We start from the raw sequence: 17,688 nt of genomic DNA, 5'->3' as shown, positions 1-17,688 counted from the left end.
TTAGGCCACTCTAGATTTCCCTGGATACATTAAACTAGACTAAATTGCTCTGATCCATAATCAAATGCACAGACTATTAACTGAAATTGGTTCTAGGGGCCAGCCCCATGGCCAAGTAGTTAAGTTCACACGCTCCACTGCGGCAGCCCAGGGTTTCGCTGGTTCGGATCCTGGGCGCAGACATGGCACCACTCATCAGGCCACATTGAGGTGGCATCCCACATGCCACAACCAGCAGGACCTGCAACTAAGATATACAACTATGTACCAGGGGGCATCTGGGGAGATAAAGCAGAAAAAAAAAAAAAAGAGATTGGTTCTAGAAATTGTGGAGAAAAAATGAGATTTAGCTGAGACAGTCTCCACCAAGATAGAGACTGGAATCTAACAACAATTTATTAAATTATCAGAAAAATATAGCTTTCAGAACAAACTGGTTAATAACTACAGTTTACTATGTGCCAGGCAATGTGCTACGTATTTTATGGAGATTAAGTTCATCTTCACAACTACCATTTGAAGTGGGTACCATTTTCTCATTTTACAGATGAAGAAACAGACTCACAAATTGTTAAATAATTTACCTAAGGTCACATAGGTCATGAGTGCAGAATGGAGCAGCTGATGTCAAGGTGAGTACCTCACAGCTTTAACTGAGGGCCTGCTTATTTCTCAGAGATTATTGGAGTTAATCCCCATCATGCCTGCCTCAGACATCATCAGGATCTAAGACAGCTTGGCAAGCCATTGCACCTCGTATGGCTCTGAACATCCACCCATCCAGCCCCAGGGGTGGCCCAGGAAGACCACCACTGGGGAGATGAGAAGCACCAGCCTTACCTGTTTGCTCTAATTTGTCATACGGATACGCTCATTTTCTAAGCGGCAGTAATATGGAAAAAGTTGGGAAGTTCTACTTGAATCTAGTCTAATCTTCCCCCTTCCCCCCCTCCTCAAAATCCTCTGGAAATCCCACTCTGTGATCAGTAAACTCCCCTATACCCTCAATCTGTCCTGGGAAAGTCACTGAATTGAAACCTGGCGTCCCCAAAGACACTGCTTCCCTACAGCCCTGAAGACACTATAAAATGACCCAGTCTGAGAAGGATTGCAGCAAAGATGTGACCCCCAGAGTGTGGCTTTTCCACAGTTTTCCTCAGGAGCACCCCTGCTGTTTTGGATCAATCTCAGGTTCTGAGTTAAACAGCACTTGTTCACACCCTGTTAGTAAAACCTAATATATGGCCGCTTCTAACAATTAGAGATGTATTTGCAGAGCCAAGAAGTAGAAAGCCTCATACGGGGTAACACAAATACCATTATGATTCCCTCAACTGTGACTTTGTTGTCCCACCCCATCCACACTTGCCTTGGTTGTTGTACTAATCACATTTTTTATTTTCTGTATTTTATGATGCTTTGACATCTTGGGACCTCGTAGACTAGGATGCAACTGCCCCTCTCAGGGTTAGCTAATTCCTACAGACAGCAAACAATTTACCTTCAAACATACCTTTCATATGCAAACCAACCAATCCAAAACTAGAAACCCCAACCACCTCCTTTATCTAACTCATCCACCAAGCCAATATTCCCTCTCCCCTACATGAACCCAGGGCCAGGTACCAGACAGCTGGGGACCACTTCTATAGCCCAGAGCTCCACTGAAATTATTCAAACCAGCCAATCTTAAACTGCTTACTTTACCTCACCCATTACTTCCTGCAGAAAACACAATAAAGTCTCTGGGTCATGCTCTCTCCTCACTCCTTCTGCCTCCTGACCAACCCTGGTACTTTCCCACACAACCCTGCATGGTGTGGCGTGCCCCTCTCTCTTGGGAACTGTGCATAATGAAACTTTCAAAGGCATTGAACTCCTGTGTCATCACTCAGTCACCTCTATAAATTAAATCCTGGGTACAACCAAAACAGTTGTCACTTCTATAATAGTGGGTAACATACTGTCTGATATCATGTATACAGTAGATACTTTCATCTCTAGAGTTTAATCTCCCTGAGGGCAGGAACCATATTTTACTAAGCTCTGTAGCATGGGTTTGAGGGCACACACAGTCAATGTTTATTCAACTGAAATGTTTGCTGAACTGTGGCAAATTCCTGTTCCTTGGCAAATCCATTTCCCTGGGATTGTGCTTCTCCCATAGCAACAATACACAGTAGAATATGTTGGGAACTGGTTCGCATTTTCCACAGGGAAGAAATAAAAAGCCAGTCCCACAAATACAAGGCATCACCTATACTGTCAGGTCTCAGCAAGGAGTCCAAGCCTGGGCTATTATTGGAAGCACTTACATGAAGACAAAGCAGAAAACTAGTGACAATGAGGGCTGTTCAGACATTCAGCGCTGTAGCTCAGGACTCTGCCTCAGTGGCACAGGGGACAAACAGTACTGCATTCTTTGGAGAATAAATGAAAATTATTTTGAGCATCTAATTGGATTGAGAGTAGGGGGAGGGAGACTGCTTTCCAACAATACGCACAACATCTTCAGTACATACTCCACTCCCAAGATTTGCTCCATTGTGTTAAAAAATATCCTTGTGAGTTCTGGGATTTTAACAAAAATGCCCTCTATCCCTTCAGATTTTTAGCTGAATAACTCGTGCTACACAAAAATGGGTAACTAGAAATCTTCTTTGAGATAAATATGTATAGTCATTGGCTTTTAGGATGATCATCTGGTATCTGCAAAAAGACATGGATTTGCAGTCTGAGGACCAGTGTTCAAGCATGGGCTCTGCCACTAATCAGCTGTGTGACCCTGATAATACCTTTACCTCTCCCCGTCTGTTTTTTTTTTTAAAGATTGGAAACTGCGCTAACATCTGTTACCAATCTTTTTTTTTTCTTCTCCCCAAAGCCCCCCAGTACATAGTTGTATATTCTAGTTGTGAGTGCCTCAGGTTGTGCTATGTGGGACGCCACCTCAACATGACCCACTGAGTGGTGCCATGTCCGCGCCCGGGATCCGAACCCGTGAAACCCCGGGCCACCGAAGCAGAGCATGTGAACTTAACCACTCGGCCACAGGGCCGGCCCCTCCTCGTCTGTTTCTTTATTGTTGAATACGAAAGAATCCCTCATAGGAGAACTACCCTGGGGATTAAATGTTATAATGTATGTTACAGGTGCTTCATAAACTGTAAAGCATTGCATAAACATTAGTCATCTATTGCATTGGAAGCTCCAGAGCCTGGCATGAGGCCTGACACAGAGCTGGTGGTCAATATTTGTAGTACAAATGAGTAAATCCCACTGATGAGCCGTATGATCTCAGGCAAGAAAAATCTCTGTCTCTCTCTCTCTCTCTTTGGCCTTCTCTGATACCACTTTCCCCCATGTTTACCGGGCTCCAGCCATACTGTTCTTTTTTCTGTTCCTCCAACACAGCAAGCTCACTCCTGCCTCAGGGTCTTTACACCTGCTGTTTCCTGTGCCTGGAACATTCTTCCCCAGCTCTTTGCAGAGTCATCCCCTTCTCATCAATCAGGTCTCAGGTCAAATGTCATTCCTTCAGAGGCTTTCTCTGACCATCCTAACAGTCCTTGCACATCCTTCATATAATGTGTATTCCTGTTTTATCTTCTCCTTAGTACTGATTACTATCTGTTGGCTTCTTTCTTATACTCTCCTCCACCAAACTGAAAACCCTGAGCCAAGGACCGCACGAGCTGGTCCTGGAGGGAAGAGTCGGCTGTGGACGCACGTCACACGCAGCGAGGTCCCCCACAGCGGCGTGGTAAGCGAAGCGGCAGAGCCGGCGCCGCAACGCGGTCTGCGGCCCCAAAACCTCGCGAGATTTGTTGGCCGGGCTAAGGCCTTCGCCCAGTCACATCTCGCGAGACTAAGGCTCAAGCGTGGCTATCGGCCGGTTAGGACTTGCGGGGAAGATGGAGTACCCCGCGTTGGGCGCCGCGGAGGCCGCGGACAGCGGAGGGGCCCGGCTATACAACAGCTCGGAGGAGCGGGAGGGCCGGGAACCGGACGGGCTGCGCTTCGACCGTGAGAAGGCGCGCCGCCTGTGGGAAGCAGTGTCCGGGGCCCAACCAGTGGGGAGGGAGGAAGGTGAGTCCGGGGGACTCAGAGATAGGAAGCCTGGCGCCCGCCTGCCTGTGTCGCCGGGAGTGGCGGAAGCGCCGGCGGGAACGCGGACCAGCCCCCGGGCTTCGGGTCACACCCCCTGGCGCCCGGCCCGCCCCCACGCGTGACGCGCCCCGGGACTCCCTGCCTCGTGCGCCGGGTCAGGGCCGGGGCGCCCAGGGCCGGGTCCCCTGACATCGAGGACGCGTGCCCCGGGATTCAGGCCCCCTCGCACAGAGGCCCAGGGCCTTCTCACGCTCAGCCCGCCTTGCTCACCCGCCGGAGGGCAGCTCTTCGGAAACTCGAGGACGGTTACCCCTATCCATGCCTTCTCGGAGACCCACAGATTCCTCACCGCCAGACTCGGAGCCCCCTCACCATTTCTCCATCGCCCCAGTCTCCAGGTCCCCCCCACCCCTAGTGTCTTGCCTCCCTTCTCACGCCCCACACATCCGAATGCTCTAGAAGGCCATCTGTTTATCCCATGTTCCTCCTGGCCTTGGTGACTGAGCCTTGGTTTACCTGTTTCTAGGTGTCTGGTCTCTAGTAGCTGGGTCCCTTTTCTGAGATGGGGGCAGGAGCCTGAGACACTGGCCGGGGTGTACCTTGGCTCCAGCTGCTTTGAATCCCGTGCTTCACCCGAAGTTGTGGGGAACAGGATACACAAGGTTACCCCCAGGGGGCGGGACCCTTGCGGGCTGACGCTTCCCAGCTTGCTCTGCATTTGACCTGGCACTGGGTAAGATGGAGATGGAAAGACGAGGATGGAAAGAGCCGGCCTGACCTGCTTGTGTGACCCCCTTCACAGTCCTTAGCAGAGCCGGGTGCTTAACTCTAACCCAGAAGAGCTCGAACTGTCTGGCCTTCAGCACTCTTCCTGTCAGGTAACCTGCAGGGAAGGCAGATTTCTCTAATGGTTGGTTTGTTTGCTGAACAGACTCATCTTGAAAAGCTTAATATGTTGCTTGTGAAGTCATTGCCCTGGGATAAAATTGAATTTTTAACCACATCCAAGGAAGATATGTTTAAATTTTGGGTGGTTCACAGACCTAGACCTTGGTGTAAACTTCTCCAGTTTAAAAACTAGTCTAGTCTGATTCCTAAATTAACATGGGCCCTCTGTCACCCTCATACTTTCAGACTTGTTTGGTACAAAGTCACCTCCCCCCTCACAATTTTCCTTTCGTTAATTTAACAAACATCCACTGATGCCTGCTGTCTTCCCGGGACTGGCTGGGCCCTGGAGATGAGGGGGATGCTGTCCTTGCCCTGGAGGGGCTTGTAGTCTAATCCAGGAAGCAGGCACTGAGACGTGTCAGTATGATGTAGTGGGGGTGCTGAAGAGGAGTGTCTAAGAGTTGGGAGTGCACAAAGAGGAAGTGACCTTTGTCCTCAGGGGACAGGGAAGGCATGCCCTGGACCTTGAAGCAGAGAACACAGCAGCTGTGCTCATAAAAGTGAACTGTTTGTGTGTGTGTGAATGTACAGTGTGACTTGCCACCCATTTCATTTCCCTAGTCTCCCCACTTCTCCAATATTTAGATAAGGTCTAGGCAGATACCTCAACACCCAAGTTCTACTCACCTTGTTTTGTTTTTATCTAAGCACTTTCATTGAGTTGTAATTTACATACCATAAAATTCACCCACTGTAACTGTACAATTCAACGATTTTTAGTAAAAGTACAGAATTGTGTGGGGCTGGTGCAGTGGTGTAGTGGTTAGGTTGGCGTGCTCTGCTTCGGCAGCCCAGGGTTCTCAGGTTCAGATCCTGGGCACAGACCTAGCACCACTGGTCAAGCCACGCTGTGGCAGCATCCCACATAAAATAGAGGAAGATTGGCACAGATGTTAGCTCAGTGACAGTCTTCCTCAAAAAAAAAAAAAGCATAGAGTTGTGTAGCTACAATCCAATTTTAGAGCATTTCCATCACTCTAGTTTGTGCTCTTTTACATTAAATCCCCACTCCCACCTTCTCCCCTACGCAACCACTGATCTCTTTTCTATCTCTATAAATTTACCTTTTCTGGGGCTGACCCAGTGGTGCAGTGGTTAGGTTTGCACATTCTGCTTTAATGGCCCAGGGTTCACCAGTTCCGATCCCAGGTGTGGATTGGCAGTAGATGTTAGGTCAGGGCTTATTTTCCTCAATAAATAAATAAATAAATTTACCTTTTCTGGACATTTTCATATGAACAGAATCATTCAATGTGTAGTCTCTTGCATTTGACTTCTCTGACTCAGCATGTTTTTGAAGTTCAGCCAATTTGTAGTATGTATTAGTACGTTATTCATTTTTATTGCTAAATAGAATTCCATTGTATGGACCTTGCTTTTTTTTTTTCTTAAGATTTTATTTTTGATTTTTCTTCCTTTTTCTCCCCAAAATCCCCCAGTACATAGTTGTATATTTTCAGCTGTGGGTTCTTCTAGTTGTGGCGTGTGGGACACTGCCTCAGCGTGGCCCGATGAGCGGTGCCATGTCTGCGCCCAGGATCTGAACCTGCAAAACCCTGGGCGGCCAAAGTGGAGCATGCGAACTTAACTGCTCAGCCACAGGGCTGGCCCCTTGCTTTTTTATCTTTTTACACTCTCTGACTTTTGAGTGGCTCTTTAAACTATTTGCACTTAATCTAATTACTGATCTGGCTAGATTTGCATTTCCCATTTTGCTATTTATCTCCTTTCTGTTCTGTTCTTCTCTTCCTCCTCTTTACTGGCGTTTTTTGTTTTCAGTATTTTTTAGCGTACTATTTTAGTTCCTCCGTTGACTTTTTTTTTTAAGTTATTTTCTTGGTGGTACTCTAGGAACTACAAGATACATCTTCCTCATCACAGTCTACTTCAAATTAATACTAACTTAAATCTTGTAAAATATAAAAACATTCCTCTGATATCGCTCCTTTCCTCCCCCTGCTTTGTGCTATTATTGTCTTATAGATTACATCTATATGTGTTATAAGCCTAATTATACAGTGTCATAATTATTGCTTTATACAATATTATGTCTTTTAAAGAAGTTGAGAAAAAATTAGAAAAAAAATACTTATAGCTTCTTGTATATTAACCTACATATTTACCATTTCTGGTGTTCTTTCTTTCTTTTTTTTTTTTGAAGATTGACAGCTGAGCTAACATCTGTTGCCAATTTTCTTTTTTTTCTTCTTCTCGCCAAAGCCCCCCAGTATGTAGTTGTATATTCTAGTTGTGAGTGCCTCTGGTTGTGCTATGTGGCATGCCAGCTCAGCATGACCTGATGAGTGGTGCCATGTCCACACCCAAGATCCGAACCGGTGAAACCCTGGGCCGCTGAAGCAGAGCGCTTGAACTTAACCACTCGGCCACAGGGCCAGGCCCCTGGTATTCTTTATTTCTTCCTCTGGTTTCAGGTTAGCGTTTAGTATCACCTCCTTTCGCCCTAAAGGGTTTCCTTTAGTATTTCTTGCAAAGCAGACCTGCTAGCAATGAATTCTCTCAGTCTTTATCTGGAAATGTCTTTATTCATTCTTAAAGGATATCTATTTTTTTAATAACAGCTTTATTGATCCATAATTCATATACCATAAAGTTCATCCTTTTCAAATGTACAATTTGTTGGGGTTTAGTGTTTTCACAAAGTTGTGCAACCATCACCGTTGTCTAATTTCAGAACATTTTCATCACCCCACAAAGAAACCCTATACCCATTAGCAGCCACCCCTGGCAACTACTTATCTCCTTTCTGTTTCTATGGATTTGCCTATTCTTGACATCTCATATAAATGGACTTGTATAATATGTGGCCTTTTGTGACTGGCTTTGGTCACTTAGCATAGTGTTTGAAGGATAGTTTTGCTGGACGTAGAGTTCTTGGTTGACAGTTTTATTCTTTCTCACTACTTTGAATATGTCATTGCACTGCCTTCCAGCCTTCGTTGTTTCAGATGAGGTTAACTCATTAATTGAATTATTCCACTATACATGATGAGTCATTTTTCTCTAGCTGCTTTCAAGATTTTCTGTCTATATCTTTTAATAGTTAATCTTTCAATAGATGTGTCTAGGTGTAAATCTCATCGTATTTATCCTACTTTGGGGGCCTTCAGATTTTTGGATGTGTAGATTAATGTTTTTGTTTGTTTGTTTGTTTGTTTTCTGAGGAAGATTAGCCCTGAGCTAATATCTGCCGCCAATCCTGCTCTTTTTGCTGAGGAAGAGTGGCCCTGAGCTAAGATCCATGCCCATCTTCCTCTGTTTTACACGTGGGATGCCTGCCCACAAGCATGGCTTTACAAGCAGTGCGTAGGTCCACACCCAGGATCCAAACCTGCAAACCCCAGGCTGCTGAAGCTAACTGCGTAAACTTAACCACTGCACCACAGGGCTGGCCCTAAGATTAATGTTTTTCTTTGATCAAATATGGGGAGTTTTCAGACATTATTTTTTCTGCTCCTTTCTCTCTCTTCTCTCCTGAGATTCCCCTTACACGTAGGTTGGTATGCTTGATGTGTCCTATAGGTCCCTGAGGCTCTGTTCATTATTCTTCAATTTTCTTTCTCTCTGTTCTTTTTGTTTGTTTGTTTGTTTTGTTTTTTTAAAAGATTGGCACCTGAGCTAACATGTGCTGCCAATCTTCTTTTTTCTTCTTCTTCTTCTCCCCAAAGCCCCCCAGTACTTACTTGTATTTTCTAGTTGTGAGTGCCTCTGGTTGTGCTATGTGGGACACTGCCTTGGCATGGCTTGATGAGCAGTGCCACATCTGCGCCCAGGATCTGAACCGGCAAAACCCTGGACCACCGAAGTGGAGCTCACGAACTTAAATTACTTGGCCATGGGGCCTGCCCCTCTCTCTGTTCTCCAGATTGAATATTTCTATTCATCTATTGTCTAGTTCACTGATTCTTTCTTCTGCCATTTTGAATCAGCTGTTGAGTTCCTCTAGTGAATTTTTCATTGCTTTTATTGTGCTTTCAGCTTGACTCTGTTTTATACATATTTTAAGTAGGAAACTTTTTAGCACCACGTCATCAATGCCCTTACATTTGCTTTCTTCATGCCTTTTTAGTATGATAAAAATGTGAGCTTCTTGAGACCATCAACAATATGGATTCACAAGATAGACAGAAGTACTAAGACTAAGTGACCTTAATGGGGCTAACTGCCCAGTTTATTCTTGTAGACCACCCTGCCTGTTATACCATACTGCCTAGCCAATCTGACCCACAGGTAGGTTATATCCAGCCTCCTTTTCCTCAGATCTTTTCTTATTTGTTGCTTTCTAACTATAGCTTTATCTAGAAACCCACTAGCTCCTAATACACTATAATAAGCGGGGTAGTAAGTAAGTTGCATCTCTCTCTAAGGACTGACTCCAGTCAATTGAGGAATTTCTGTAGAGCTGAGTTGAAGCGGCTAAGGCCACGTCTAGGCCCAAGGAATAGCAAATCACTGTAGAGCAGCAATGTTCACCATTAGTTGGAATATGGGAGGTAGCTTAGTGATGCAATGACCAGCCATTCTGGCCCTAAGGCAACTTAAAGCACCTTAAGTCACCCAAAGACAGTTGTAACTTGGATTGAAGTTTGATGATCATTTTGTCTCCTAAATACTGCTTCCCCTGAATTTCTTAAGTTTATGAATTATCTTATTTTGCCACACTAGTGCTCTCTGTTCTACTTCATTGACTCTGTGAAAATCAGCCCTGTACTTCATAATCTAGATCCCTCATCTTCAGCCTAATACATCTTCTGGTTGGCCACAATATGGATACAAATTAAATCCTGCCAATCAGATGCCTTCTCATAAGATTTGGAGGGCAGAAATGCAGTGAAGACCATATTCCCATGCCTATTGGCTGTTGTTGCTGTCAAAAAAGGTCATGGAACTGTGAGGTCTTCCTACATCAGCATTCTAGCATCCGTGCTCCAGCTTCATAGGTTGAGAGGTAGGTTTAATGACAGTGGGAGCTTCTTACTTCTAGCAAGGCTGTGATGGAGGCTTCTATTGCCTGTTGGAACAGTTGTACATTGTTCCTAGAGATGTTTTTGGAGGCCCAACTGACTACCTTCAGCCTTTCCAATGATTTTCTAAGCACCTAATTTCCTATGTCAAACCTGTCCCACTCTGGAGAGGTAGTTGGATTAGAGTTGTATGTGGATATCAGGGCAACAGGGATGCACATTCAGGCCACCTTCTCAGAATTCTGAATTCATTTAAGTTCTTTTTCCCTTCGTGAACCTTAGTTCCTCCAACCTTGTGAACCTCTCCTGGCTTTTGTGGGTCAGGAATTCAGGAAAGGCTTGGCTGACCAGTTCTGTCTGTGGGTTTCTTACGCAGTTGCGGTCAGATGGTGGCTAGAGCTGAAACAGCAGTGGGATGGAACTTGTAGGGGCTGGGCAGGCATTCCTCTCTTTTCAGATAGTCTCAGGGCCTCTCCATGTGGTTTCATGCATGGAATAGTTTGGGCTCCCTCAAAGTTTGGAAGAAAACTGCTTACTTGGTAGCTGAAGACTTTAAGAGCAAATATTCTCAATTTTGGTTCTTTTTTTATAATTTCTGTCTCTGTTGCTTAGTGGTCAGGCAGTGATTCAGTAGAGCTTGTTCTCAAACACCTGGCACCAGTAAGGTCTCGGTCTTCTGCTGTTGGATCTGTGTGTTGGTAGGGAAGCACATTCAAGGCCTTTTTAAATTCTGCACTGGCTTTTACTTTCTGTCAGGCCCTTTTGTGTTTCTTCTCTGCGTGTGTGCAGAGAGCCTCAGAGTTGACCAGGAATATGTAGCTAACTAGGGCCCTCTCAGGTCTCCACTGCCATGCATTCTCATCCAGGCTCTGTTGGTATGGTATCCGTTGCACCAGCCTCCTCCTTGTTCTCTCTGCTTCCATTCCTGTCCCCATACAGTCTGCTGACACAGTAATCAGAGTAATCTTTTCAAAACATAAGGCATGCCTTGTTGCCTCTCATTGCACTTAGAATAAAATCTGTAATTCATATCATGACTTATGAAGCCTTATATTCATTCGGCGTGATCTAGTAGACCTCATGCTATTCTTCAACTTTATTTCCTACCATTTTTCTCTCATTTACCGTGCTCTAGCCACACTGACCTTCTCTCCAAAAAAAAAGGAACCTCCCTCCAAGGCATCTTGACCACTTTTTGGTCCAGAGTAGAAGATAAAATACATGGGCTTTCTGTCCTTCACAGTTTTCTGGACTCTGCCTTAGGTTATCAATGTCATGATAGAACTCATGCCTTGGGTAAGATTTACTCCCTCCCCAAAGGTAAGGCTTTGTTCTCCAGGCCCAACAATTAAGAACAGGTTGATACTATGGTTTCCTACAGTGTGGAACTCGTGTTAGGTGATTTCAGATGTTTCAAAGTCAGATCAAGAGCAGTGAGAAAAAAATTTTTTTTGAGGAGAAGGATTAGCCCTGAGTTAACATCTGCTGCCAGTCCTCCTCTTTTTGCTGAGGAAGACTGGCCTTGAGCTAACATCCATGCCCATCTTCCTCTACTGTATATGTGGGACGCCTGCCACAGCATGGCTTGCCAAGCAGTGCCATGTCCACACCTGGAATCCGAACCAGTGAACCCTGGGCCGCCGAAGGAGAACATGCAAACTTAACTGCTGTGCCACCAGGCCGGCCCTGGAAAAATTTTAACAGTTATCAAATTCTGGATTAAGAAATATCATAATAGGTACAATATAGAAAATAATTAATTTGCTCAGAACCACAGGGCCCAGAAAAGAATTTGATGTATAGCTTTCTGATTGAGCATTTCCTAGGCCAGGCACTATGCTAAGTGCTTTATATGGAAAACCACAAGGAGAATTCATTCTATGGGATACATGTTACCAGTACTCCCATTTTATGCAGAGGAAAACTATGGGATGGAGGTTAAGTAATTTCCATAAAATCACACAGCTAGTAAGTAACAGCAGGAGGATTTGAATCTGAGTTGGCATACCATGAGAGCCCAAGTTCCTAACCATGATTTGTACCACAAATATTTAACTGGTATTAGATAATAATAATTTATGTTTACTGTATAAGAATAGGATTAATTTACCTTTCCTTCTGAGGATAAAAGATCATCCAACAGCGTCTTCTAACTGATACTTATCCTCCAAAATTTCTTTTCAAATATTCTAATTAATTCAAAAGAAAACCAATTTTTGTTGTTTCTTTAATAAACAGAAACTCACATTCTTTCCATAGAAAAGGAATGTTCTAGTCTTTTAATAACTAAACCTTAATATGATTTTCTAACCAATTCTGTATGTATGGTTATAGCAATATAAATTTGTGTGTGTGTGTGAGGAAGATTGGCCCGGAGCTAACATCTGTTGCTAATCTTCCTTTTTTTCCCTCCCTAAAGCCCCAGCATGTAGTTGTATATCCTAGTTGTAGGTCATTTTAGTTCTTCTATGTGGGATGCCACCACAGCATGGCTTGATGGGCAGTGCTAGGTCCACACCCGGGATCCAAACTGGTGAATCCTGGGCTGGCGAAGCGGAGCACACAAACTTAAGCACTCAGCTGTGGGGCTGGCCCCAACAATGTAAATTTAAATAATGAGAAAATGCTATTGATCTTTTAGTGGAGTAAATTTGAACATTTCTTTATTTTTAATTCCACAGAAAATGTTCCATCAATAATAAAAAGATACAGAATGTATTATTACAATTGAAAAAAAAAGAACAGTGAGAAAATTATTCCCTTTTCAAATTTTTCAAGTCTTCTGATTCTATCTGGGAAGAAGTCTCATTTGGGTGCTACCATGTCTTAATGCCTGTCTTCACAGTTGCTGTTCTCTTATTGTTCTTTTGGGGGAAAGCTCAAAGCCTCTGGCACCAGTATCTGGCTAGAATTGTTTCACTTTTATTGTATTTATTTTTTATTTATTTAATTTTTTTAAAGATTTTTTAATTTTTATTTTATTTTATTTTTTGAGAAAGATTTGCCCTGAGCTAACATCTATGGCCAGTCCTCCTTTTTTGCTGAGGAAGACTGGGCCTGAGCTAACATCTGTGCCCATCTTCCTCTACTTTATATGTGGGACACCTACCACAGCATGGCTTGACAAGCAGTGTGTAGGTCCGCACCTGCGATCCGAACCAGTGAACCCCGGGCCACCAAAGCAGAACATGTGAACTTAATTGCTGTACCACCGGGCTGGCCCCTGTTTTATTTATTTTTATTGGTATCTACTTGAGTTTATGATCTAAAGATTCCTTTTTAAAAGAGTTTACTTGTACAGCATAGTGGCTATATCTAATAATGCTGTATTGTATATTTGAAAGTTGCTAAGAGAGTAGATCTGAAAACTTCCTATCAGAAAGAAACTTGTAACTATGTTTGATGACGAATGTTAACTAAACTTATTGTAGTCATCATTTTGCAATATATACAAATATCGAATCATTATATTTTACATCTGAAACAAATATAATGTTATGTCAATTATATCTTAAGAAACTTCTTTAAGTTTACTTGGGAAAGAAAGTGGGCTTACAGAAAATTATGAAGGAAGAGAGCCGGCCCTGTGGCCTAGTGGTTAAGTTTGCACACTCTGCTTCAGCAGCCCAAGGTTTCACCGGTTTGGATCCTGGGCACAGACATGGTATTGTTCATCAAGCCATGCTGAGGCGGCGTCCCACAGGCCACAACTAGAAGGATCCACAACTAAAATATACGATTCTGTACTGGGGGGCTTTGGGGAGAAAAAGGAAAAATAAAATCTTAAAAAAAAATATGAAGGAATAGTATAGGTTGTGTGAGAACATGATACGAGTCACAAAAGCAATAGGGAAGGAGTGACTGAAGTTTGCTGAGATATAATAGTATGGCATTCCATTACTCAGTGCCTGCGTTTGAGGCAGGGTTCAAAGACGGTGCTCTTGAGGCAGGTTCTAACTCAGAGATTTTTTTATTTTCCTCTCTGTAGTGGAGCACATGATCCAGAAGAACCAGTGTCTCTTCACCAATACCCAGTGTAAGGTTTGCTGCGCCTTGCTCATTTCTGAGTCCCAGAAGCTGGCACACTACCAGGTATGCCATTGGAGCTGTAGAACTGCTTTAGTTTCCAGACCCGCCCCAAGCCCCCACCTCTCCCTGGCTTGCACAGTGATCCCTTCTTAGCCACCACATGTTGCCTCCATGCATGTTGACTATGACTTGAAGATTGACTTAATTTTTCTGAGTCTCATCTCTCCCATCCAAATCAGGGTCATTATACTTATGTCTTCCCTTGCAGCTTGGTACAGTAGAAAGTATGCACTTTGGCTTTAAATAAACCTGAGTTCAAATCACAACTCTGCTTCTCATCTTGGGCAAGAAACCTCACCATCTCAGCCTCAGTTTCCTCATGTATAAGATAGAAATGATGATAATTTTTTCATAGATTGTTGTAAAGATTAGATCTGACGGCATGTTAAATGCCTTGAACAGAGTAGGAACTCAGTAAACTAGATTTCTCCCCCTCGACCCTCTCCTCAAAACTTTTTAGGAGGGTGAATCAGATGAAAATCTAGTAAGTGTTTTTGAGTGCCTTAGATATGAAATGGCATTTGGCTATCTTTGATCTTTTTCCTGGGTTCTTGCAGAGCAAAAAACATGCCAACAAAGTGAAGAGATACCTAGCAATCCATGGAATGGAGACATTAAAGGGGGAAACGAAGAAGCTAGACTCAGATCAGGTAATCCAGCTGCCATAATGAGACCGCTCGCTTCCCAGGGAAGCCAGCAGGCAGGTTGGTGTGGTGGAAAGAATGTGGGCTTTGAGTCAGACTGACTTGGCTTCAAGTCCCAGCCCTGTCGTGTGACTTGGGCAAATCTTATTACTTCTCTGAGCCTTGATTTCTTCCTCTATAAAAATGAGGATGCCACTATCAACTACCTTTTAGGATTTTTCCAAACTAAAATGAGGGAACGTTTATAAAAAGCACCCAAGACAGAGCCTGGCACATAGGAGGGGCTCAGTAAATGGAGCCATGGATAGGCATTACCACTCATGGTTTGTTGGAGTAGGCAGGAAGCTGCCAGGTCACTGCTCCAGGAGAGAAAGTGGAAGGAAGCCAGGCTCTTTGCTTTCTTAAGATCCAGGGAAAAGAGCCGAGTTCAGCCCTTGAATGTTCCTAATAAACATGTGGAAGGAACACCTTTCCAAATGCCTCCTCTGATTGAGATGGAAACACATTTCCTTTTTGGCTTAGAAACACTGTGAGAATTATGCTGAAACAACCTCAGTCTCTCAGGAATACTATTATTTTTGTTCCAGAAGCGGCTGTACAAATGTCATTGGATGAAAAGTCAGCAGACTAAGGTCTGATACTAGCTCTGCAACTTACTGGTTGGGTGACTTTGGGCACATCACTTAACCTTTCTGTACTTCACCCATACAATGGAGATAATAATTCTACCTCTTAAGGGTATGATAAGGTAAAATTCCAGTTCTTAGTGGATACTCAATGAATAAGTTTACAAACTATGCCTCCTGTTATAGTGACCACAGGTTTGAAAGGACATTACTCATCCTTTCTCCAAATTCACTGGATGCATCCCCTGGTTGCCCTTCTCCTTATGATTTGGAATTCAGAAAGACAAGATCAACTCTGTGACCCTGGGCAAGTCACCTTACCTCTTTGTATCTTGGTTCCTTTAACTCTCAGGTGGCCCAGTAGTTCACATGGGTCACGGGCTCCTCCCCTGCAACGAAGAATTATCCAGCCCCAAATGTCAATAGTGTCAAGGTTGCAAAATGCTGTCTTACAGTGAATACTTTATTCAGAGATCAAACCTTCTCAGAGAGAGGCTAGAAGCCCCTGATGTAGGTTTGAAATAGATTGTTTCCTAGCCTAATCATAATCAACAAATAAAACCCAGTGATCTGCTTGTTCAACAAACCCTGAGCATCTGCTGTGTGCCAGACTTCAGCAGGGTGCTAAGGATAGGAAACAAAGATGAGTCAAACAGTCCATGCCCAAATATTGCACTTAAGTTCACAGAAAAGCCTCCTAAGCTATGACACTGTCAGTTTAGGGTGACAAGTGGTATAAGAGGTCTTAGTTCATGCACTCTGGGAGTACAAAAGAGGAACAAGATGAGTTCTTCCTGGAATACTCACACAGAGAGGCTTGATAATTGTTTACTGAATGATTTTCTTGAGTAGAAGTCTCCCAGAAGAGGAGATATTTAATCTAGTCCTCGGGGCCGGCCCGGTGGAGCAGTGGTTAAGTGCGCACGTTCCACTTTGGCGGCCTGGGGTTCGCCGGTTGGGATCCTGGGTGAGGACAAGGCACTGCTTGTCAAGCCATGCTGTGACAGGTGTCCCACATATAAAGTAGAGGAAGATGGGCACGGATGTTAGCTCAGGGCCAGTCTTCCTCAGCATAAAGAGGAGGGTTGGCAGCAGTTAGCTCAGGGCTAATCTTCCTCAAAAAAAAAAATAAATAAAAATAAAAATCTAGTCCTCGAAGGCTAGGCAGACATATGCCAGGCAGGAAAGAAGGGAAGACCATTTCTAGGCAAGAGGAATGGCCTAAGCAAAGCAAGGAAGCAACAGAGAATAAAGTGGGGAGTGGTGAGTAGACCCTGGGATGAAGTAGCTGGAGAAGAATCCAGAAAGGTAGGTTGGGGTTAGTGTATGAAGGGGGCCTTGAATGCCCATTCTCCTGTGGGCAGTGGGGAACCATTGAAGATTTTCTGGCTGGGCAATGGCGTGATCAGACCTGTGTTCTTTCTCCTAACCAGAAGAGCAGCAGAAGCAAAGACAAGAACCAGTGCTGCCCCATCTGTAACATGACCTTTTCCTCCCCTGTCGTGGCCCAGTCGCACTACCTGGGGAAGACCCACGCAAAGAACTTAAAGCTGAAGCAGCAATCCACTAAGGTGGAAGGTACTGGTTTTCCTGAGTAGTGCTGTCTCGGGACCCCTCCCGTCCTCAAGGCACCAATGACAGGTGCTCCCAGAAATGCTCACTGGGCCCACAGACTTGGAGAGGTTGAACTGCTTTTAAGAGCCCTTAAAAATAATAAAGTAGACACAGTTTCATTGAAATGCAGCCTCAGAGTTGTGCTCACCTAACCTCTCTTTCTTGGGTTACATCAGTTTTTCTCTATAGAAGCTTCTTAGCTCTGAGCTTTTGTCCTGACTAATAATTATTTATAACTCAGGAATGCCAAAGTCCTCCAGGCCATGCACACCATGAGAGCATTCTATCTCCTACCTCTCCCACGTATTTTTCCCTCCCAGCATCCACCTGCCCTTTTACCATGTGTTCCTAGTTGAAAGCTAAATCCTTGTCTTTTTTTGTGTGCTCAGGTTATGCCCTGCTCACTTTAATCCTCAAAGCTGCCTCTTCTCCTCAAGACAGGGACTTGCCTTTCAAAGCTGAATACTTCAGTGCTGCCACTACTGCCCAGCAAGCTGTGTTTGCCACTGCCATGAATTCATTCCCAGTGCAGTGACTTCTAAAATAGCCCCCTTTATCTTGTTACCACTGGGGCTCAGCCCTTGCTTTCATCTCATTAACTCCTGACTTTCTGGGATTTTTAACCTCTCCTAACTGCAGTTAGTCAAGAGTGAAAGTTTTTTGATCTTTATT

At 44.2% G+C, this 17,688-nt stretch overlaps 2 protein-coding genes across 23 annotated transcripts in view; one reads left to right on the top strand and one right to left on the bottom strand.

The window, feature by feature from the left end:
* UIMC1 (ubiquitin interaction motif containing 1) overlaps positions 1-4,799 on the bottom strand; it is a 141,821-nt gene extending 137,022 nt beyond the window's left edge. Inside the window, exon 1 of one of the 2 annotated variants that reach the window (XM_070233842.1) lies at positions 4,627-4,799. The gene's annotated coding sequence lies outside the window, so the exon portion shown is untranslated. The remainder of the gene's footprint in view (positions 1-4,626) is intronic. The other variant, XM_070233841.1, reaches the window with a different exon arrangement.
* Positions 3,818-17,688, top strand: part of ZNF346 (zinc finger protein 346) — a 29,141-nt gene continuing 15,270 nt past the window's right edge. For 8 of the 21 annotated variants that reach the window (XR_011425447.1, XR_011425445.1, XR_011425446.1 and 5 more), the window contains exons 1-4: positions 3,858-4,089; positions 14,032-14,135; positions 14,690-14,782; positions 16,836-16,980. Coding sequence is in view for 16 of the 21 variants with exons in the window: in XM_070233860.1 (XP_070089961.1) it covers positions 3,915-4,089; positions 14,032-14,135; positions 14,690-14,782; positions 16,836-16,980 (517 nt within the window). In the remaining 5 variants the exon portion in view is untranslated. Of the gene's footprint in view, positions 4,090-4,912; positions 4,989-14,031; positions 14,136-14,689; positions 14,783-16,835; positions 16,981-17,688 lie in introns of all 21 variants that reach the window. The other 13 variants (XR_011425448.1, XR_011425449.1, XM_070233866.1 and 10 more) reach the window with 6 other exon arrangements.

The sequence above is a fragment of the Equus caballus genome, chromosome 14, assembly GCF_041296265.1.
Source record: "Equus caballus isolate H_3958 breed thoroughbred chromosome 14, TB-T2T, whole genome shotgun sequence".
Classification (NCBI taxonomy): Eukaryota; Metazoa; Chordata; class Mammalia; order Perissodactyla; family Equidae; genus Equus; species Equus caballus.
This window is presented reverse-complemented; position numbering and strand designations above follow the sequence as displayed.